General features: G+C 41.6%; 2 protein-coding genes across 2 annotated transcripts in view; both read right to left on the bottom strand.

Annotated features, from left to right (window-relative positions):
• LOC306744499 (guanine nucleotide-binding protein G(I)/G(S)/G(O) subunit gamma-2) overlaps positions 1 to 24,359 on the bottom strand; it is a 117,540-nt gene that overhangs the window by 31,973 nt on the left and 61,208 nt on the right. The window lies entirely within an intron of this gene.
• On the bottom strand, positions 5,079 to 22,531 carry frmd6 (FERM domain containing 6; the record flags this gene model as incomplete). The annotated part of the gene is made up of 13 exons (XM_079224382.1): positions 5,079 to 8,154; positions 8,568 to 8,659; positions 8,966 to 9,097; positions 9,348 to 9,656; positions 10,076 to 10,250; positions 13,475 to 13,543; positions 14,789 to 14,854; positions 15,096 to 15,251; positions 16,885 to 17,071; positions 17,196 to 17,272; positions 19,083 to 19,162; positions 21,699 to 21,789; positions 22,433 to 22,531. The coding sequence occupies 13 exons, from the start codon at positions 22,529 to 22,531 to the stop codon at positions 7,807 to 7,809; spliced, it is 1,881 nt and encodes a 626-aa protein (XP_079080508.1). The 3' UTR covers positions 5,079 to 7,806.

The following is a 24,359-nucleotide window of genomic DNA, read 5'->3' as shown; positions in this document are numbered from 1 at the left end:
CTCAACCAGGAAAGGGGGACAAAGGCCATCCAGGGAAGCTGGTGTCCAGAAGAAGGCAGCAGCTGTGAATCCCCATGTGGAGACACCCTTATAACAAACCTCCTGGACTTTGAGCAGGGCTTCATGGAGCCCACAGCACATCTCCATAGAGGAGGAAGGAGACAGTAATGCATCCTGGTGGTCTATTTTCCTTTCAAGGTAACAAGTTTCAAAATTGTGTTCATTTCAGTTCATCAAGTTGTCTCAAACGTGCAGTTCCAGATTTGTTCTTGTACACTCTTTCTATTGCACTAATGATCATAACTCAAAAAGTGACTGAACAGGATTCAGAGTTCTGATCTGTTTGTATTGTACAATAATGTAATTACTGAAAATGTTTTCGCTACTGAATGTGTTTGATGCATTTGCTTTAATTAATTAATGCAATTTTGTATGGTGCATTTATTATTTGTATTTTGCAATCATGTGATCACTGTGTTTGAATGAGTTTGACACTACATTGGCTTTAATAAAAGCGTATTATTGTAAGGTCATCTCTTGTCTGAGTCGTTTCTATGTGAGCAATGTTCAGGGGTTTCATTTTGAAATGTAACATTTTTAAATCATTAGCTTCTAGCAGTGTCATACTGTAAATATACATTATACAGTACTGTAATAAATTGTAGTAACTGTTTATAGGAACACTAAAATAACAGCATAATGCCTTTTCTATACAGCACTGTACTGTAATATTTTCTACAGTACTAAGCAGTTGTTGTGAATTACAGTAGGTATGCTGTAGAATTACAGTTGAATGCTGGAAGCTGTAGCTGCCAGTTGTTTATTGTAAATTAACGAGGACATTTGTTACAGTGTACATTTAAATCATCAATGTTTAGGTTAGTAGGCTCCAGTTTCCATTCATGTGACCTTTCAACCCTTCATCCATCAATATTAATATTTCAACCATTTATTTTTTTACTGCAAGCAAAATATTTCAACTGTTTATCCATTACTCTGCTCATTTGATAACAGTTGTCCCGTATACGTCCTGGCAGATGCAGAAATCCCCCTGAGGTACCAGCAACCCTCGGTTGTGTGTTGTGGCCTCGTTGAGCTTCAGCTTCAGCAGCAGCAGCGAGACCCCGCCCTCCCTTCATCACTGGAGTTGAGCTAAATCCAGAGATTTGTAATCTGATTACTATGTTTTATTATCGGCTCTGGGGATCATCTCTGAAGCTTGTGGTGTCTGTGCAGCTGTTTTTGGTAAATAGGCTGGTTTATTAAGCGCTGATAATCCACTTCTGAGAGGACACGGGCAGACGAGGTGACTTGCAGACTCAGTATCACTACATTTACTTTTCTAGTGTGATGAATTGCATATTAGGGCGGAGCTGAAATACATGTAATCTTTTCAGGAACGAGGAGAACTGTCAATGTGTTTTTCTTAACCATACGAGAGCAAGTAATCAAGCGAGAAAGTCAAAACATGACCATATTTAACACACTTGTCACACAATGGGGATTTTGGGAGAGGCAGAGGAGGATGAAGGATATTCGAATGATTCAGAAAGAACAGCGTTTATTTAAATGTGTGCGTGTGTGTATGAGTGTGTGTTTTGTGTGTGCGCGCACAATGGTTGGGTGGGGGGGGGGGGGGTTGTGCTGGATTTCATTTCTGATTTGAGACCATCTGGCTCGTCCAGGCAGCTGCTGGCCCGAGTCGAGCAGAGCCGCCCCAATGCCCCATGGGATTTACGGAGAGGTCACCAGTGCTGCTGGAGCCACACAGCCACCTAATGCTCTCAAACAATCCGCTCATGATCAGCCACACACACACACAAGATGGAAGATGAGGAGTGTACAAATAAAAAAATAAAAAAGGTGCTGATGGAGAAAATGATCATGAAGGTCGGCTTGTATTTTTAAATGTAAAAAAAAAGACACAATAACGTTGTCTGTACACCTAATTCGACAAGACAAAAAAAAGGAGAAGAGAGTGGAAGAAAGGGGGGAGGTGACAGAGAAAAAGAATGGATTTCCCCCCTCTGTGTTGCCATGGCGACAGTGCAGTGGATAGTGGATGACTGATTTCCTGTACAGCTAGAGAGAGAGAGAGAGAGAGAAAGAGAGAGAGAGAGAGAGAGAGAGGGAATCTGTGTCAGAGGAAGGAGGTGGAGCTCAGTGAGGAAGGCAGTCATGTTTTCTCTTCAACTGATCATCAGTCTCTCTCTTTCTCTTTCTCTCTCTGGGCGTTCCTGTTTTCTGCGTGGATGTTTTTTAAATGTGTTTCTGACCTCTTTGTTTATTTTATTGGGGATTTGCTTTGAAACAGTCGGAAGCCCACACAATCTGTGGAAAATAGTACATTTACTCAAGTAATATACAGTACAATTCTGAGGTACAAAGGAGTGTTTTCATTGTAATCCACTTCATAAGCCTACTACAATTCAGAGGAAAATGCTGTACTTTTTTACTACATCTGACAACTAGAACTTACTTTTCTGATTAAAATGTTAAATGCAAAAAAGTAACTTATGAAATACGATGCAGTGTTTGACTATTAAACTCAGTATTAGTGTATAAAATATATTGAAAAAAATCCAATAATACAAAGTATTATTAATGTAATAATATGACAGGAAGGCATGTTTCTGCATAATAAATACCTTTCACTGCATAATAAATACTTTCACTTTTATTTTTCTGATAATACTGATGTTAGTAAGCATCTTACTAATTGTACTGTTTGACTATTTTGTGGCGTATTTTAAAACTATGGTATTTCAATTTTTACTTCTAATTCTTCATCCACTAAAGGACAACCTTTATCAAGTTAATAAAGGTTAGTTAGCGTTAACCTTTATTGAGTTAATAAAGGTTAGTTAGCGTTAACTTTTATCAAGTTAATAAAGGTTAGTTAGACTGAAGTAAAAGCACATTTAATAATATCTATCTCGGTCTGAGAGACACAAAAAGCCTGAGGTGGGATAAATGCTTCACGTGTTGCTCAAGAGTCATCGTCATGGCAATATGTCACCGAGATTTATGAAGTACATTTAGCAGATAAGGAGGAACTTCACTTCACCTTTGGCACAAGGCCAGCGAGGAAACGTACTGTGTGCTTCATCAGCAAAAACATGTTGTTCCAAAGTATCAACCAATCAATGTTATGCTGTAATAATCGTTTAAAACAAAGAAGAAAATGGAATAAATAAAAGCTCACACGGTTCAAATGTGTGCTTTATGGTCCAAAAGTAGGATTTTAAATACAAAATTTACACAGTATCTAAGTTATAACGTGTAGATTTATGTGACATATTTTTTTTTTTTTTTAACTAAATAAGTGTTTTGTGTGTTTGACCAGATACATAAAATCTAAAGTGGGCAGGTGGTAAATAGTCAAAAGGACAACTGGACGAGAACAACATTGATGTCTCATGTGTCGGACAACACCGCCACCTGCAGGCCAAACTGATACTTACAGGAGCGTGTCTTAACACCAGAGGGCAGCACAGACTAAGGAAACATTTTAGGGATGAAACAGGTGGGTATTCTTCGTACCTGGCTAAACAAAGTCAAGCAAATGTCCTAATCTCCATCTTAAATTAGCGAGATGATTGACATCAGGCTATCTGGGTTTCTTCACGGCTGATCCGCGCTGAAACGGTCTCGTTAATTCTAGCCAGACGTCAGTCATCTGGATAAATGCGCGCGCCCGCTTCTCTTCAGAAGGGATAATAATGGAGCACTGACACCACGATGTTCTAACAGTACAATGGCAAATAAACTCAGAGGAACCTCTTTTTATTTCTCTAATGAGAAGCAGGAGATCATCATGAAGGCATATGAGGAAGTCAATACCGTAGTCATTCACAGCAAACGCGTTGCGAGTATTCCAACGTTTTTGCAACATTGTTGCCGTGAACGCAACTTTAACATCGCCCCGGCTGCGAGACATAAGCGTCGCAAATATATCAGACAAGATAAATGCGTCAGTGTTGAGAAAATGTATCGGCTAATTTGAAGTGCTTCATCACCCAAATCAATCAGATTATATTTACGAATAAATATATACTTATGAGGATATATGTACTGTATGCACGTATGAATCATGTACTATACATGTGTATATGAGTTTGAATATGTGTATGGGCGGATCAGTATGTATGCATTATTCATAATCAGAAATTCAATCAATTGAAGCAGTGAAAATAAATTATGTGTGATTCTCTGTATTCTCATCACGATCACCTTAATCATGTTCGACAATAATGATATGTATGGTATACTAATAGCACTGTCATATAATTATGAGTGCTTTCAACACATCCATAAGTTTCTTAAGAGCTAAATAAACTTAAGAACAGCGCGGCATGCAGCGGCTGATAGTCTCTGTCTGTGAGACGGGCGATCAGCTGCGCCTGTGGTGATCAATGTCCGCGGCTCGAGAAGCTCTCGTAAATAAATTATTTCTTGCCGGCAAAATCTATATCGCCACGTACAGGAAGTCATGATAATGTAAAGGATGGATCCTGGCGATCTGGAAGAACTCTCTCCCTATAAAACTAATATAACTAATATCGCTCCTTCATCAATGAGGAAGTGAGCTGCCTTTTTTTGTCCGGTGGGTGTGTCCAGTTTATCCAGTGAAGTTCAGTAAGCCTGCCCGGGAGCAGGTTTAAATTTTTGGATGTGTTGCTATGGTGATTAATCTAAGCTTGCTTCGAGAAACCGAGAACGCCTGACTACGTCATCTTATCCTGACAGTTAGCCCGCTAACTCAGTAAGCCAGGTACGAGAAATAGGGCCCAGTACCTTCACTCTGACCCAACATCGAAATATGCTTATTTATTAACCACATTTATTATATTTTAGTAGTAGTTTTTGGAAATGTTTTGTGTGGAAAATACAGATACTTACTTTTATATTTGTTATTAGTAAGAAAAAAAGAATCCTGAGTATATTAAAGGTCAGAAATAAACACAAATTATGGTATTTCTTCTACAGATTATATTCTTATAATGCAAAAAATAAAAATAAAAGCAAATTAACCACAATTCACTTTGAAAAAAAACACAAAACAGCAGAACTTTGGCAAATAAGTGTACCTTTTTATTGGATATTAAGGGCATTAGTACCAAGAAGGCACGGACCAGACTTCGTCATAACAAATCATATTTTTTAACTACAGGGTGACCTAAAGGGAGATCCTTTCACAGAAAGGATTATGGACACAGACATACAGACTCTTACTTCAGAAAGTAAGACCATATAATGAAGTCAGAGAAGGAAGTAAGAACAACTTATGAAGACTTTTAAGGTCATGGGTTATGACTGTATGGCTATGCACCTTAACACGTACTGTTTTAATATAAGAAACATCATTGTCCATCAAAATATGACTTTAGACATTTTCCATTAATGAGTAGAAATACTTACAAGTTTAAATCAGTGAAAGAAAAAAACTGTAAGAAATATAGAAGTCGTCTTTAATTACATTGCAGTATCAACTTTGTGTAATTTGTTATGCGTTACATTAACTGTGTGGGTTTTTTTTTAATAAAAAAATGATATAATTATAACGTCCTGTCTTCAGATGATATGTCTTCAGATGACATGTAACACAGTGAACACTAAACATGGAAAGGGAAGGTTTGGCATTTTGATAAATGCACCTGAATCCCTTTCTTGCCAAGAGTTAGATGAGAAGATTGAAGAAGCTACCACCAGCAGTCTGTTAGCTTAGCATAAAGACTGGAAACAAGGAGAAACAGCTAGCCAGGCTCTGTCCAGAGGGAACAGCACTTCTTAAGCTCCCGAGTTGTCACGTTATATCTTGTTTGTTTGAACACAGCCATCAGTTGGTTAATTAGGTGGATGAGGTGTTTCTCCCCGTTTCCAGTCTTTATGCTAAGCTAAGCTAAGCTAACTGTCTTCTGGCTGTAGCTTCATGTTGATGAGAGGAGAGCGGTATTACGTTTCTTTTTCCAACTTTCGGCACAGATTTGTAATAAAATTATTTCCCCAAATTATGAACTAATCATCAGAATCCAGTCTTTTTTTCCTCCCAATAACTTAAAGGATCATTTTAACCACTTGAAAAGTTATAAAACCTAATCATCTTGAGAAATAATCTGTACCAAAATGTAATTCTGTGGTTATGGTAAAGCTCATGGTGCAATGTTTTTAACACAGAGAAGTTACACATATTATGCTGGTATCTTTAAAAAAGCATGATATTATTGATTTAAATCAGACAACTGTGGCACTTTGAATCTGAGCTGCATGCTTTATGAACACAATAGTTTGGTTTATAAAAACAGGTTGGTTGATTTAACCTGCAACAACCTCCTGTTGTGAAATGAGAGCTGTCAGCTACAACAGACACCAGTTCTCTTCAATCTTACTGTGAGATTAAAAAAGATAAAACCAGTATTTCTTGTTCAGTCCCACAAACATCACCTGTCTTTAATACTTTCACATATATTCGCTTGTAATACTGAATGACATCAACCGCACGCAGATTAACTGTTCAACATACACAAGTCTGGACAGTTCATACAAAAATACAACATGTAAAGATATTTCATGTCAAACGAGAGGATGAAAAAATAAAAGCAAAATGTTACAAATTCCAGTTTTAAAAACGATGCATGAAACGAAACAGAAGACAAACAAAAGTGAAAAGACAACTGGGCAGAAAGGAAGACACACATGTACACATCAAAATGCACGTTTTGTTTTGGGCCCGCCGCCAACTGGGCTCCATTTTGTGTTTAGATTACAGGGAAGCTTTTGTGGCTGCAAAGTCGACGCAAGTCAGGACATGTAGGAACCTACTCGACCTCATTCCTCCCGGGAAACTCGTCGGAGTTCACGGGACATGAAGCAGTTTGAAATCAAGTCTATTTGATGTTTAAGACGCTGGAGAACCCTCTCGAGGTGTGTGTGTGTGTGTGTGTGTGTGTGTGTGTGTGTGTGTGTGTGTGTGTGTGTGCGCGCGCGACTGCTAAAAACAGTGTTGAGCTTTGAGTTCTGCATGTTTGTCTTTAAAATTGAGGGCGTGTGATTGTCAAGGCGACGGTTTGACACCTGCATAGAGTGATGAAGGCACATCGGGGGTGTGTTCCCATGATTAAGAGTCCAGTCTCCAAGGGGGGAGGGGGGCTGGGGGGTTGGCACACTGCACTTCCTGTTGAGGTCAAATGAAGTGGCTTGCAAGAAGAAACCAAGGCTGCTTCCTCTCAAAGGATTGTGGGTTCTTCTTCCCTCCCAGCATGACTTTGAAATGTTTGCCATCATGGCTACACACTGCGGAATATTCAGACAAAGTTTATTTCCATTTCTTGTCTTTGGTTCTTAGCTCAGGGATATTTTTTCCTCCAGAGGAGATCTTTGATCCGCTGCTCATGCCTGTGCACGAGTCTCCATCACGCACACGCAGTCTGTTCATGACTTTACAAAGCAGGCTAACACACCGCGTGGTTCCTTGAAACCCGTTTGGAGGAGGCAGATTTGAATAAAAATGTTGTTTTAAAAGATGAGGCGATCCCTTTTGTTTCCTTTTCTCACAGTGGAGCAGCTCAGGTTACGGTGTGAAGAACCAAGTGTCCGTTCTTGAAGTTCCCTTTTCAGCCAGAGTCGCCCGTGCTTGTTCGTTTATTATGTATTGTTCGTCTGAGGTGGTGAGTGAAGGGCCAGCCGACTCGTTGCCAGTTTACTAGAAACCACCTCTCCATCGCTCCTCTTCCGTCTCGTTCCCTGAGGGCTGAAGCATCTCTACGTCGGGGCAAAAAAGGTCACCGTGCCTCGTGTTCCTTGCCTTCACACCACAAACTCAGGGACCTCTTCGCTGGTCAGATCCAGGGAGAAATACTTGTTGGTTCTCTTGATGGGAAACGGATGCTGCTCGCCGAGCATGCCAGCGCGCTGATCGGCGAGGCCCTGATAGCCGCCACCAACACCGCCGCCGCCGCCGCCACCGCCACCACCACCGCCACCACCACCGCCGCCGCCGTCGCTCAGCTCCTGGGCGCAGCCGAACGTGTAGCTGTGGGCGGTGTCCTGGCAGAGCTCCGCCCACTGCAGGCAGTCCTTCTGGTAGAGCCGGACGTCGTCCAGAGACTGGCTGTGTCGGTCGGTCGAAGACTGAGGCTTCTTGCACACAGACGTCTGCAGGGGGAAAGCAACAAATCAAATATTACGAAAGAAGCTGCAGGCATGAAATGTAAATGGAGTCAAGGAAATGTCAGCCGTCAAAAACATTAAACCATACTCTATTGTACATTAAAACTTGATTTATAGCCCGATATTAAGTAGTTATGTAACAGCTGTAGCAGTCGTCCTCTAAAATGTAACATGTCACGACGACGGCAGCTACAATGTAATATTACGATTCAGTCATGAAACGAGACAGACATTCACGATGAATGAATGAAAGAACACACAGCATCATGATCGTGTTGTGGCGGTGACGTCGATGCTGAACTATGAATCATAACCTATGCGGTATATATGTGTAGCGGGAGAAACTCATCTCAAGTATAAATCTTAAAACATTTAAAAAAGCGTTAATTCCGGGTTACCTGTGGCAGAGACTCGATGCTCTGCCCTCTCATCTTGACCACCGTCTCAGAGGAGCTGGAAGTGGAGGAGCTGACGTCTTTTACGATCAGTCCTGTGGAGAACAGATCATAAGACTCAGCCACAGAATGAAAGGATTCTCCATCTTCACTCGGCTCAGCGTGGAGCTGCTTGGTGGGAGCCATTAAAGATAATTCCACAGGCAAAGACATGATTTACCCGGGGTTTATTACAACCCCTAATGCTTCTTTATGGTTGTCTGCTACGTGTTCTGTCTGCACACGATGGGTTTGTCTCTTGTTCACCAAATACAGTACTCTTCACTCATGATATTGTCAAACTGGAGTCTCCACTCAAAGTGTAAGATTTAGAAGGAGAGGCAGCGAGACCGCGTCTGTACCTGAGTACCCGTTGGTCGGATCAGGCGACATGGTCAACATGTCCTCGGTGATGTGGATACACAGCTCCTGGTCCAGGACCATCTCATGAAGCTCCTCGTAGTCTTTGGGGTCGTCCACAAGCATCTCGATCTCTGAAGGAGGGATTTCAAACACATCACTCTATTTAGATTATTTAGAAAGAATTGGTTGAGGGACTTTTTGTCACTTACATAACATAATATTACCACCATGTATTTACATCTACTCATCAGACATGTTGGCATCTTTGTCTGTTTCTTCAGTTAAAACGCCCCTTGTGTTGTATATAGTTCTTATGATATATACTGAATATTATATATACTGAATATTTTTGTGGATGAAAAATGAACTCTGCACTCTCACCGTCATCGTCTAGTATGCGCTCCTTGCCGCTGCTCTCGATGCCGGAGGTGTGAGAGCTGCCGTGGCTGGTCGTGGACGAGCTGCAGGTTCGCAGGGGCCTGTGCGGCGCCTTGCCCGAGGCCCTGAAGCTGTCCGTCTCGATGCCGGAGGTGTGAGAGCTGCCGTGGCTGGTCGTGGAGCGGCGGGACAGCCGCTTGTGGTGAGACATGCTCCCTGCGCTGCTGCCGCTGGCTCGGGAACGTTTGTCCAGCTGGTCCATGTCCAGCTCGAGAGCATCGCTGATATATGACTCCCTATACTGCTTCTTCTCTGAAATCAGATTATACACAGTTCAAACATGTGTGAACCTTTTTTAATATTATCTTAACCCTGAAAGCAAGAGTTTTACATTGTCTGGGTGGATTAGATGAGAGGATCAAAATGTCTCTCATGTCTGTCTATCGCGCAATAATTAACATATGATGTCTTTTTTGTTTAATTTGTACAAATAAACAAAGAGTAAAAATTACAATTTGACATTTTGCAGAGGGTTATGTGTCAGACGGAGCGACCAGCTCTGAGACTGGGAACTTTTGATGCTCGCTCTGTTGGGCTTCGGCCAAAGTAGCTGCTTAAGGAGTTTTTGCCGAAGTATTAAACCAAAATCTGAAGGATTACAACTTGTATGCAATTGGTTTTTAACACAACCATAAGAAATGCAAGAACAATCTCAAATTGCTGGTGAATACCTTCGTTTTCCTCTAGCCGGCGGACCTGCTTGAGAACGGGCTGCAGGTTCATGTAGAGCCGGTGGCTGTTGCTGAGCAGCTGCAGGAGGTGGCGAGAGCGCACCGGACAACCGGTGTAATAGATGAGTTTACGGGCCGAGGGCAGGCCGTCAGGGAGGATTTCAAACTTCTTCCCCTGCGAGAGATGGAGGAGAAAAAAGTTGATTACAGCACTCTGGGAATAATAGCAGTTAATAACATAAGATTCTGAAATAGGAATGTGGACTTCAAATCATGATTGAGTGCCTAACGGCAAAGGCAAAGCTCATTGGAGGAAAGTCTGTTTTTGAAAACTCGTCTGCAGCCAAACACAATGGACCAATCAGTCCATGGATCTGTTCCTCATTTCTTCAGACAGAGACTGCAACAGAGCATTTTTGATGATTTTCCAGGGAGAGGACATGTTGGCCGAACGCATGGAAAAACTAAAATGGTGGTTTTTGTGCTTTCTCCTGTGCTTTTTTGGCAAAGGCTCAACCAAATAACAGCTGTCTTTAGTGTCAGCGGGGGTGTTTTTGTTATAGACCTATAAACATTTCTGTGAGGGTTTGGACTTTCAAAGGCAACGGACGGGTTTAAAGAGGTGGAAAATGCAAAGACCTGCACATTCTGACCACAAGACTGAGCCTTGGTTTTATTCAACCAGAAAAGAAGAAACCAGCTTCATCCGAGTATCTAAAGCCTGTATATAGGTAGGGAAGTATATCTCAGGTATTCAGGAAATGAGTCATCAAAAGTCATGAGTCATCAAAAACAACTGACATTTTCTCATTGCTGGTGGCTTTCCTATAAAATATCCTTTTCTCTGGGCAGAGGTGCATCCTTTAGGCGGAAAGACTTCCTGTTCAAGTTCCTGGACCTGCAGGAGAATTCTGGGTGGGAAAATGTATCTCAGTATTTGTCTTCAACCTCAAACTGCCTCTCTGCAGCTTCTTAGTGGCCACCAGAAAGCTGGTTTCTGCTGCAGGAAACCTTGACTGCCTGCTGTGATCGGAACTCTTTGATTGGTTTACACTCCTTGTATCTACTGAGTGTTTATAAATGTATAAGCATGGACATAATGTTGTTATTTTCAGGATAAGTTACATTATTCAAATATGTCATAACCAGCCTTGTGAGTGGTACTTTACATATTTTAGGACATTTCAATGTAGGCATTATGCATTTTTTTTATTGTTTTGCATGTAAAAAAAGAAAAGATGTAAATATAAAGGGTAGAGGAGTTCCAGGGATAAAAGAACAATGTTGATGATTAGTGCCGTCAAAATATGATGTATTGATTGTGCAAAATATAAAAAGGCATTATTTTTCATGGATTTTTCTACTCTCGATTGATTGGATTAAATATTTTTGCCACTACCGTTCCCATCATGCTTTGAGAAAGCAAGCCTGTTCCCTTCATGCTTCTGCCACATTCATGTTCTTTCGCAATGACAGTAATTATCAGTTTCTGGCTTGTAAATCTAAACATCCAAGTCATAAATCAAACAATATGGACCTGCTTGACAACCAAACAAACATGGATGACTCATATGAGCCAAAGTCCATCATTAAGGGAAATTAAACCAAAATGTTTTGGATATAGAGCTGCATTGGCAAAGCACAGTATCTGTGAACCTCAAAATAATAACTAATCTATCAGACTCTTAGGGTTAAACTATTTATAGAAAATGTAAAATTCAAACATGTTTAACTAATGGCTTTCCTTGCTTGTGGAAACTCTATTTCAGACCAAATACATCCAGCAGCAGCAGACTGGTGTCAAGTGGCAGGTTATTAAAAGGTGTGAAGACGCCACTTAGAAAAGTTCCTTGTGTCACGCCGTACACGGTCACTCCATCTATATTCTCTGCTTATGACAGCTGGACAACGTTCCCTGCCTTCCAACAGGACCTCCCTAAAAGGCCACACACATCGAAAACTCCCCACATCGCCCACAGGGACGTTTTTCAATCCAACAATCCATCAAAAAGACCAGCATCAACCAGAGAGGCCGCTGGCGAGGTCGAGTCTCAGATCCAACGTCACGGGACACAAGGACGATTACTTCATTCCAGCTTCCCGTGGGATTAAATCAAATCCTCCCAGGCTCAAAGAAGCACACATGCAACATTGTTTTCCCTTTTAACATCAGAAAAAGCTGACACACCTTTTCTAACGCAGAACAGAAAATGTATCCCGTCCTTCCCTTGAACCTTGATTTTAAAAAGGCGAGCTAAAGTCGTCCCGGCCAAATATCCTATAGTAGAAAATCCCCCTGAAAACCATTGCAACATCTGGTGTTTATTGACCCACACGTCCCTCCGCTCTGCGGCGCTCGCTCTGGCTCGCTCGGCCCGTAGCTGCAGCCGTGGTTGCTGGATGACGTGACTGGTGGGTGGGGTGGAGCAGAAAGCCTGTTATTCAGGAGAAGGGCGGGACGGGGCCACGAGAGGCCCTTCGCGTCCACAGTGCAACCACAGCGGTTCCCTCTCGCGACGCTGCAGACAGCAGACAAGAGGAAACCACCGAAAAAATAAGAATGAGGAAAACAGGATGTCTTTACCGTGGACTGCGCGGCAGACACGGCGGTTGTTTGCGCCGAAATTAGGCCGAAGCTCACCACAAAACCTTCTGGGACGACAAAGCAAGTTTCTATGAAGCCTTGCAGTCATGAAACCTGCTTATAAAGTCCCCTTCCATTGAATACAAATAAAGAGGTAGCCAAACTTAGAGTTGCAAAGGCTTGTTTTTGTGCAAGCAATACGCAATAACGACCTCTCTGGATTGTGATTAATAGCCGACTGGCGGCGGACGTGAAGTCGTCAGAGTGAAACAGATATATAGTAAGCTTCTCTGCCCTCCTGCGATAACAAACCCTATGGAATCAAATTAACCGACTGCTGTGCTCAGCTTAACGACGGGCTGAGTCAGAGCACAGATGAGAAGATTGTACAGGATGTCCTTTTAAAGGCAGAGGGACAATATTGATAAGATAAATAAATCAAGAGGTACATATATCTAGGTGTCTGGTGTCAGGTGTCTGCCTGTGTGTGTGTGTGTGTGGGTGTGTGTGTGTGTGTGTGTGTGTGTGTGTGTGTGTGTGTGTGTGTGTGTGTGTGTGTGTGAGAGCAAGGAAGGTCTTCTGAAATCCCTGATTAGTTCCAGAGGACTTGCAGGGGCCAAGATAAAACAGCAGTGTGGAGAAAGGAAGCCTTGCGTAAAGATTTCCACGACCCTGAGCAAGAGCTAGGCTTTCAAAAACATCGGCATAAGCCAAGGGATGCTTGGGTTTGTCATCGCTGGTTTGAGTAAAAAGAAAAAAATGCATTTGTGAAAGAGATGTGTTGAAAAAAAGTTGTGACGGTGCTTCGGACTCACCACAAATACCAGTTTTCCCACGTTGGTCCAGGGGAAGTCGTACAAGAGTTGCCTCACAGACCCGACATTCTTCAACACAGAAGCACAGACACAGGAAGTCAATCACTACAGGGCCCTATTACTCGTACCTGGCTAAACAAAGTCAAGCAAATGTCCTAATCTCCACCTTAAATTAGCGAGATGATTGACATCAGGCTATCTGGGTTTCTTCACGGCTGATCCGCGCTGAAACGGTCTCGTTAATTCTAGCCAGACGTCAGTCATCTGGATAAATGTGCGCGTCCGCTCATCTTCAGAAGGGATAATAATGGAGCACTGACACCACGATGTTCTAACAGTACAATGGCAAATAAACTCAGAGGAACCTCTTTTTATTTCTCTAATGAGAAGCAGGAGATGATCATGAAGGCATATGAGGAAGTCAATACCGTAGTCATTCACAGCAAACGCGTTGCGAGTATTCCAACGTTTTTGCAACATTGTTGCCGTGAACGCAACTTTAGAGACATAAGCGTCGCAAATATATCAGACAAGATAAATGCGTCAGTGCTGGGAAAATGTATCGGCTAATTTGAAGTGCTTCATCACCCAAATCAATCAGATTATATTTACGAATACATATATACTTATGAGGATATATGTACTGTATGCACGTATGAATCATGTACTACGTATGTGTATATGAGCAGGTTTAAATTTTTGGATGTGTTGCTATGGTGATTTATCTAAGCTTGCTTCGAGAAACCGAGAAAGCCAGACCTACGTCATCTTATCCTGACAGTTAGCCCGCTAACTCAGTAAGCCAGGTACGAGAAATAGGGCCCAGGTACGCCGTTCAGCAGATTATAAACACTGCTGCACCACACTGCTAAATAAATGGGCCACTTTAGAAGTAACATTTATCCAATATTCAGCTCTTGTTTTGTTGTTGGAAACAAGTAAGAAAACAGTGCAGAAATATGATTTATTCTGTTTTTTAATTATTTACACTGTTGATTACGTTTTTGCGGAAATCGCATTAAAATCAGCTTTAATATTTTAGAAAATAGTCAAAGATATCCCAGAGACATTGTTGACATCTTCTAAATGTAGATTTGAGATATCTGACAATGTGTTGTTTACATTAGCAAACAGAGACTTACTTCTTATAATAAACTGATTAAATGGCAGATTTAAGACTTTTATTATTCAATACAATGGACAAAAATTAATTAATAAGATAGCAGTCCTCTTATTTTTAGAAATACAGGAAACAAACAGCAAAACAGTCTAATCGCATTCGACCTTCATTGTTACGTAAAAAACATGGATTACCTGAAATATTTGGATACCACGTAAAGTCAGTCCCAATGTGAGAGATGCCTCGACTTCCTTCTTGTCCTGTTGAAAGAGATGAGATCAAATACATTAAGTCATGTCTGATATAGTATAATAATATTAAATATAATGAGCAATCAATGCTTCAAATAATCTTTTAGCCAAATACTAAACTAAATTCATACAGCAGTATTGAAATCTGCACGTAGAGATAAATTGTCTTGGATAGAAATCCTATTTTCATCTGCGTTGGAATAGACAATAACAAGAAATAGCTACTGTACACCTGTCTTCCACTGCTCACCTTGTAGAGTCTGTAGTAGTGGACAGTGACGTCATCAAGGTGGGCGCATTCCTTAATGTACTTCAGGTGCGCCTCCGAAGCCGTGAGAGCAAACTGGTCTTTGTGCATGTTGGGGATGTGCCTCAGGATGTACTCACGGCCGCGCTTAGCTATCACCTGAGCAGAGGAAGGGAGAGAGGGAGAGGGAGAGAGAGAGAGAGAGAGAGAGAGAGAGAGAGAAAGAGAGAGAGAGAGAGAGAGAGAGAGAGAGAGAGAGAAGCGTCAGGCTCGGCTGACTCAAAGCTGCACAGAACCTTTACAGCCGAGCGGCAGCACGCTTTCCCAATGAGGGCGATGGAGCTTCCCGCCGCAGGGCAAACAGATGTCGACCTGGAGAGACTCAACGAGAGCCAGAGGCACCGACCGGAAACACACTCGCTGAGCTCTGCATGTGGCTTCTGGGGATTTTGCAAGAAAGCTTTTTAAGCACCTAAATCTGTAGGAGATTTACTGTCGGGTAGCGCTCATCATCAAACAATTTCCTGTCACTGCCGGGTTTTTCTGAGCGCCGATAAGGAGGCAGGAGGCTAATTACAGGAAGTGAGGGGGCAATCAGACGGGTGTGGCGGTCGCAGACGGAGAGGTGGAGTCGAGCGTCAGTCCGAGCATTTTCTCAGTCTGAGCATTTTTTTCAAGAAATAAATAAAGCAACAACAGTGTGCTCATTCCGGGGACAAAAATAACCGTAGTGCCCCAGTTTTCATTATCCCACATGCTCGGATCAGGTCAGTGGAAGGTGGCATCAGACCCACGTACTGTACACACCGCCAGGCCAGGACACCAAAGCACACCAGAACTGTGATATTTTAACTTCTCAGTCAGAGAGATACAGCACTTTATTTGTTGGTCTTTTTCAGCTGAGACCTATTTAAGTCACTGATGTCACTGTGCTTCACTGGAGCATCAGACAGACTTACCACAGAAGGAATTAACGGTCTAATGCAGGGATGTGTTTACTTTATGATACTCATACTTAACACAACTCTTAAGCTTCTTATGTGTGCTGCACCGGAAGGCAATTAAAATATACAGACACATAACTGGGAGGGGAGGGTGCATGTCATACAGCTTTCTATATGACAGTTGCTTTTTCCAGCTTCTTCAGAGTGAGGATTTGCTGCGTTTTTCTGTTCTATATCATCATGTATTGATTATCTCTGTTTTTTTTTTAGTTAGTTGGAAAAATCAAGACATTTGAAGCCATCACTTTGGATGTTTTCATTGTTATCTGATGTTTTATAGACAGAAAAAGCACTATTAGATAGCTCTAAACCGTTACCAACACATTAACAGTGGAAAGACGAACCAAGTGTCAGCGAGTTCCAATGTTCTGTCATTGGAGACCTGTGGGTTTGAGGAGAGCATTTTAATTGTACGTTTTGTACGTTAATAACTTTAAATAATTGTCAAAATCCCTGTAGGTTTCATCTATTTATTTAAAAGGCCTACATTTTCCCTTTTGAACAAGTGAGTTTGGCAATTAGACAAGTTAAACATCTCCCTTCGCCCTGCTAAAGTATAATAAATCAAAGTGCTAACCATGAAAATAAAAACCCAAAGCCACGAGAGCAAAGTGTACATTAGCCACAGCACCCACACAAAGCCATTTGAAAAAGATCCCAAATATGTCCAGATGTGGTTTGGCGTGAACAGGAAGGTAAAGGAACGGATGACGGTCAGCTGTCGTGAATCATGTCTGATAAATTTGACACGCGAGGCCTCACGTACGGTACTTGTTGGACACACTTACCCACGGTGGGAAGTAGGCCTCTGGTTCAAAGTACTTCCCAAAGTGCTTGTTGCGTTTGAAGTTGCCCAGGTCAGCCTGCAAGGCGAAGGCTGCCAGCAGGAAGTAGGCCTCCTCCCTTTGGATGCACTGCGAGAGCAGCACCTGTTTCCTCAGGTGCCAGTAGTAATAGTACCTGGCTGCCCGGTCACTGCAAGGCATAAGAAGAGAGAAAAAAAATCACAATTAACCAGATTATAGGTTCAGTGGTGTTAAACTGCTTGATGCTAGAGCAGTTGGTACACGTGTTTCATGTTTCATGGGGCTTTACTCGCCTGATTAATCTCCCGTTCTCAACATAGTACTGAGCTCTGAAGTGAATGATCATCGGAGGACCAAACTGGTCAATGCCCTGGAAGAGAAACATGTGGAAATGCTTGTTTATTTTATAAAACGAGACAAATTCAACATTTAGATTTGTAGCTAAGACACGTCTGTGTCTCACTGGTGTTTACTAACTAAGTTGAACTGGGGGGTATTCTTCGTACATTGTTCAACAAAGTCGAGCAAATGTCCTATTATCCAGTTTAAATTAGCGAGATGATTGACATTAGGCTAACTCGGTTTATCCACGGCAGATCCGTGCTGAAACGGTCTCGTTAATTCTTGAAATTGCAATGTTTTCGGTGTGAACGCAGCTTAACACCACCCAAGCTGCGAGACATAAGCGTCGCAAATAAATCAGACAAGTTCAATGTGTCAGTGTTGGGAAAATGTATCGGCTAATTTTAAGTGCTTCATCACCCAAATCAATCAGATTATATTTATTTAAATGTGCCTGCTGGCAGTAGTATATGAATAGATATATACTTATGAAGATATATGTACTGTATGAGCGTATGTATCATGTACTATATATGTGTATATACATGTATGTGTAGATTGCCATATAACTAGGAGTTTGAATATATGTATGGGCGGATCAGTATGTATGTAATAATAATAATAATAATAATAATAATGCATTTAATTTATATAGCGCTTTTCTTAGTACTCAAAGTCACTTTACACAACATTACAATGTCCTAAAAATTAAGTATTATTCAAAATCAGAAATTCAATCAATTGAATTAGTGAAAAGAAATTGTGTATGATTCTCTGTATTCTTCTTATCATGAGTCCACGGTCCACCTTAATCATTTTCTACAATAATGATATGTATGGTGTACTAATAATACTGTCATATAATTATGAGTGCTTGCACATCCATAAGTTTCTTAAGCGCTAAATAAACTTAAGAACAGCACAGCATGCAGCGGGTGATAGTCTATACAGTCTGTGAGACGGGCAATGGGCGTAGGGTGTTCAATGTCCGCGGCTCGAGAAGGTCTTGTAAATATATGATTCCTTGTCGGCAGAATCGATAGCGCTCCTACAGGAAGTCATGATGATGTGAGAATGGAGCTTGCCGTCTCGAAGAACTCTCTCCCTATACAACTAATATAACTAATATCGCTCCTTCATCAATGAGGAAAGGAGCTGCCTTTTTTGTCCGGTGGGAGTGGCCAGCGTATCCAGTGAATTTGAGTTAGCCTGCGTGGAAGCAGGTTTACATTTTTGGCTGTATTTCTATGGTGATTTTTCTAAACTTGCTTCGAGGAACTGAAAAGCCTGACCTACGTCATTTTATCCTGCAGATTAGCCGGCTAACTCAGAAAGCCAGCTACGAAGAATAGGGCCCTGGTTTATATCCACAACTACCAAAGTTAAAAGGACTGAAAATATCTCATTGCGTTGCTGAGTTCAGTATCGTTGAGTTTCTCCTGCTGTTAAACATACAATCTGTCAGCAAAATGTAATATCGCCACATAAATACAAACGACAGCTCTACAAGACAACATCTAAATTATGTTATTTGTGTTTTCTGACGCTGTTCGACAAAAAAATACACCTGCAATCTATATGGTCAACATAGAGAATAGTCCTTTTTATTTACACTTCAAGTGAGTAAAAACAGCACATCTACCTGACGCTGAAGTTGTTTTGGATAAATCTTGTGTGCTCAGGGATCTATTAAATCCAGGTTCTGGGTTTATAGGTTTGCAGGTTATGTGATACCCTAAATATTGCCTGGTGCAGCTTAATAATGGAGATTCAAGGTCCTCTTCTCACTGTTAAACTGTTGATTGAAAGTCAATAATCCAGCACACATCATTTCTCACCTTGCTGGCTTCTCTCTTCCATTCTTTAGGGCAGTATTTGGAGAGCTTCTGATCCAGCTCCATATAGATGTGTTCATTATCTGTCAAGAGGAGGAGAGGAGCACGTTAGGTACTGAGACTCGTACTCTGTGTCATCCGTGGTGTACGCGTGGATGTATAGGCGCCTTCATGTGGATGCAGCACAGAGAAATCCCCCCTGAATGCGATGTGTTCAAAGACTCAAAGCCTCAGAGCCGTCACATCAGACAGCCTCCGTCTGCACTTCCCTTTGTACTCAGAGTCTCTGGTGTTCCTTCTCATTTATTCACCTTCGCCCTGTCATGCATTAATCTGCTCCTGAAGTGACGCCTTTCATGAGCTGCAGACCCGCTGATGTGACAACTCTTGAATTTCTATACAATGAAAACCCGCTGAAGAGCAAAAGAAAATGAGTAGCAGGAGCCCTCTGCTGAACATCAATGCATTTTATGTTTAATCACATTTGTAAACAGTAATGAAGACTTTTACTGCGACAAGAGATATGATTCCAGCTGAAGTTCTGAGTGGTAACACATTTGAAAATGTCTGTTTCCAGAAAAAAAGAAAAAAGATGGCTGCTGCTCGGGCTGATCCGCAGACTTCATTGTGAGAAGTTTTCATTAACCCTTTTTCACACAGCCTGTTGTTTGGCCCTCGCCTTTCTGTCAAAGAGTACGGAGAGAGAGTTCTTCCGTCACTAAGCTGGCAGCAGAGGAAGTATGTAAGCATCTCTATCTGTATGAAAGGGACAAGCACACACTGGTAGACGCCAAAGCTGATGTGTAACAACTCAATTAACGGAGACTAACAGCGACAAAATCAAAGTGGATTGGGAAAAATAACTTGACATGAGCATAGCAGAATACTCATTTACCTGTGTTTCTTTTAATACCATCCTGTAGTTTATTTATTTATTTAGTGTATACTCCTTGAGTGACTAATACTGTGATGTGCTTTCTGACAATGTGACTTGACCCCCTCAAGTCACACTGCCTGGATGCGATAGAGAAGGAGAAAATGGGAAATGACATGGTCAGTGTATGATTGTGTTCTTTGTGCTTTTGAGAATGAACATAATATAAAACATTTAAATAAAAGCTTTTGTGTAAGAGGCAATCTAAAATGACCCACTGTGGTGTTTTTATGGCAGTGTTAAGTGTAAAAAAGCTATGCTGGAATAATGGTGGATCTTCTTTATTGCAGTTTTGTAAAATCTCTGTGTAAAAGGAGCTATTGAGAACTATGTGTGAGTGAGTGTACATCTCAAGTAAGTAGACCAGTGGTCGGTGGAGAAACATACTTTTTAAGGTTCAAGGGAACTGAACATTGCACTTACTTTTTGTCTACGCTTTAAATAGAATAGCATGTCTATTTACAGAGACGGATACGTACAATCTGACAGACTGGAACAAAAAATACTACTTAATTATATAGTTGCTATAAAATGGCCCAAACCATCCAACATTGCTTTAAGGCTGCAATTAACCATTATTTTAATTTACAGATGATCTACCAAATGTTATCTTCATGAATCAATGAATCATTTGGTCCTTAGAAGCCAATCAACAGTGAGACCAAGATGACTTCTTGTTGTGGGTCTAAAAATACTTTGAACATTCACATTTAAGAGTGTTATTTTACAGCTTAATTGAAAAAATTGTTGCATTCATTTTCTGTTGACCGACTAATGGACTAATCTTTTCACCTCCACACAGCCCCCACTAGCCATTTTGTCATTGCTAAACGGTCCCAGAAAAGGACACTTTCTGCACTCATCAAGGTCGGATGTATTGTTGTTTTCATGCGAGTTAAATCCCCCAAATGTCGGGCCAACAAAGACGTATTTGCCGTGTCTGATGTGGCTGTGGGCTCGCCAGTCGAGGGGACAGTGGGTGACGCACAGGGACTGGGTGGCCTCTGTTTGCCTTGGGGATTTCACGCTGCTCAGACAAGCACTTCAGGAATGTCCCACAATCAGACCCATTGGCTCCTGCTCAACTGACCTGCTGGGGCACCATTGGCTCATCTGGAGGCCAGCTGTCGGAAAACACCGCCTTTGTAATTTACTCTCTCCCTTTTGCAGCTGCCCACATCTGTGACCCGCCGTCTGCCTCGCCATGGTGCCGACGCAGTGACTCATTCCATACGTACGACTCTCGCCGGCCTGTCACCATAAAAACTACCTCAGCCTCGCTGCACAATGGGAGCCAGTCATGACGGGGAGGCCCTGGATCCTGGGACACCACCATGACATGTAGGTGAGAGATGCTACGTTTAGGATGCATTCCTGTTTCTCAGCCAAGTTATTGGTCTGAGGAAAGTAACCGCCTAGTTACAATGTTTTTACGAGGCTCTCTTACTCTTCGTGACTGAACTGGTCAGTCTCAGCTTGAATATACGTGATAAGAAGAAATAATAATGCATTTAATTTATATTGAACATGCTGGAAGGATATGTGAAGTGGCAGAAAATAAAAGCTGTTCCGTTCAGTTGAGAGGTAAAGAAGTTAAATTATAGATCATCATATCACAAAAACAACATATGGAACTGCACAATTCCATATCAAAAGATTTGTTTATTTCCCCCGAGAAGCCTTACTCTGAATAACGCTGAGTCCAAACAGGTGACAGTCCTTCAGCCTCAGGAGGTCACACACCTGGACCAACAGTTCCTGGCACAAGGTCTTCACCTGGAGAGGAGAGAAGAGGAGGAGCCGTTATATTTATGATACAAACATAAACAGCCACACATGAGCTTCCCCACTGCCAATGCTTGGTCCGTATCTCGTGTTGTTATAAACCACAAAACAAATTTAAATGAATGTAGGAAGCATCCAACGATAAAACATCACATATGAAGCCGTTATTATAGAATGAAAATAAATAAATCAAACATCTCTTAATTTACAGAGATTAAATAACTGCCTATGGGTTCTCCAGAGAATAGTTTCATAAGTAGCAGCTGACAGCTGCCAAGAAACACCAACCACAATTAATTCTGAAATGAAAAACCTCTCAATGCTTAGCTTAGCATAAATACTAGAAGCTGTAAACTAGCCTGGCTCTGTCTGAAGGTTATACCGAGCTCACTGATTAACATACTATATCTTGTTTTGACTAATTTATACAAAAAAACTAATTTTAGGAATGTAACGTTGTGGCATTCATGGGGGGGGGGTATGTGTTGTGGTTAGGTGCATTTAGAACATGTTGAACTATTTCTTTAACTTTTTTCAATCTGAGAAGACATAGAACGTGTTTCTTTTTTCATATCTTCATGTTAAAGTTTAACTGTGCAGTATTGCTGTGAATTTTTTTTCCATTAGCACTCACGTTGACTATGACGTTGAGAGTGTCGTCGTTGGGCAGAAAGACACAGACACAGCGGCGGTCCTGCATGGTTTTGTTGTTGTGGAAGGTCAGTCTGTTCATCTTCGTGTGGCTCGGGCAGGACAGGCCCCTCCGCCTGCTATCGGGGGCTCTGGGCCCTCTGACGACCACCACTACCACCAGTCACCCGGTCCCTGCTTCAGCTGCAGCCCAGTACAGACACACCAGCACCTACGGGCTCAGCGGGCCAAGCAGCACTCACGGGACGGAGCATGGGGACCCGAGCTGCAATCAGCCGCTGTGGAGACACAGAGGAGAAGATAGAGCGCGTTAAGATGTGCGATCATAAGGTTGACCTTAAAATTATGCATTTGTTTGAAGATCTGAATTATCATTTAAAAATTAAAAAATCTGCAGAAGAACATGTTCTCACTAAAAGATAAATCAAATAATAAATATAAAAGACAGAGGCATAGAAAAATAAGTGCTTGTGAATATAATTTCAGGGGAATGTCTCCTGGATGAACATCTGTCTGCAGTAGAACTAGAAAACACTAGAAAACACACACTGAGTGACTCATCACCACTTTACATTACATTACATTTCATTTAGCTGACGCTTTTATCCAAAGCGACTTACAATAAGTGCATTCAACCATGAGTACAAACTCAGAACAACGAGAATCAAGAAAGTACAATTTCTTCAAGAAGGCCGAAGTACAAAGTGCTACTTTCTATCACTTCTGAAAAAACCTTAGGGGAAAAACTTTAGGGGGCTTGACCAAACCAGAAACACAACAATGCAGCAAAATAAATCAATGTATGCCAGTCTTGACTTTAACAGCTGTTCAGACACTTCTGCAGGGGTTTGGATGTAGACTGGGTGTGACTGTGTTGGCTCTGTAAAGCAAACAGCTCCACAGATCCCTCCTGGCTTTGGTTTTTGTCAACGCGATGGGCTCTGTTGACATGCTTTTGGCTGTTTGATTTGAATTCTTCACCGTCTGCTGGAAGGAGTCAGACTGTCGCTTTGTGTTTGGGAAATGCAAGTATTTAAATTGTCCTTATACAAAATTGATCCTCTCTTCTTTTGTGGCGGTAATGTTTTGAAAGCAATGTTTAGTTTTTCCGGGAAATATAATCTGTTATTATCAAAGCAGTGTTACGGGAATGTGAAATAATATCTTGCATACTGATTTTTTTGTGTTTAGAGATTTTGATTTTATCTCACACCTGAGCCCCAGGTAGGAGAAATAGTCACACTTCTGCTTCTGTTACATGACAGCAATGTGCTCCCTTGTTTTATACCTTTATCTCTCTCTCTCTCTCTCTCTCTCTCTCTCTCTCTCTCTCTCTCTCTCTCTCTCTCTCTCTCACACACACACACACACACACACACACTAGAGAGAAAATATACACACACTTCAAACATTAACAGTTGTCCTGTGAGCAGCTAATCGCTCACAGCATGAAGCGAGCCTGAGGACGTGTGAGCCGCTCGCAGGGTGTGAGAAGTCTCAGACCAGACAAAAGAATGTAAAAGGAACAATCAATCTAGATTATCACTCCTTCCTGTTGAAAGTCACTCACCTTGGAGCCATGTTGTCATTATAAACAGATAGGACGGACCACATTACAAAGTGAGAAACTAATTATTAGCATTTGAAAAGATTCAATTAGAGGAATAACGGTTTATTCGCAACATGGAAAAGTTCAAGTCAGTTTTGTAAACCGCTTTAGCCCCATATAACATTTGTTTGTTCTGCCTTTACAAACTAGGAGAATAAATATAAAAGGGAAAAATCAGCTTTAAAATCAGTAAATTGTTCCTTTAACAAAGCATGCAGCAGTGGAAACAACAGCAGAATTACTGACCGCGGAGGTACCGATAAACAACAGCTTCAACTGCGGGTTTGGACCTCTGCTGCAA

Source organism: Taurulus bubalis, assembly GCF_910589615.1.
Source record: "Taurulus bubalis genome assembly, chromosome: 1".
NCBI classification, from domain to species: Eukaryota; Metazoa; Chordata; class Actinopteri; order Perciformes; family Cottidae; genus Taurulus; species Taurulus bubalis.
This window is presented reverse-complemented; position numbering and strand designations above follow the sequence as displayed.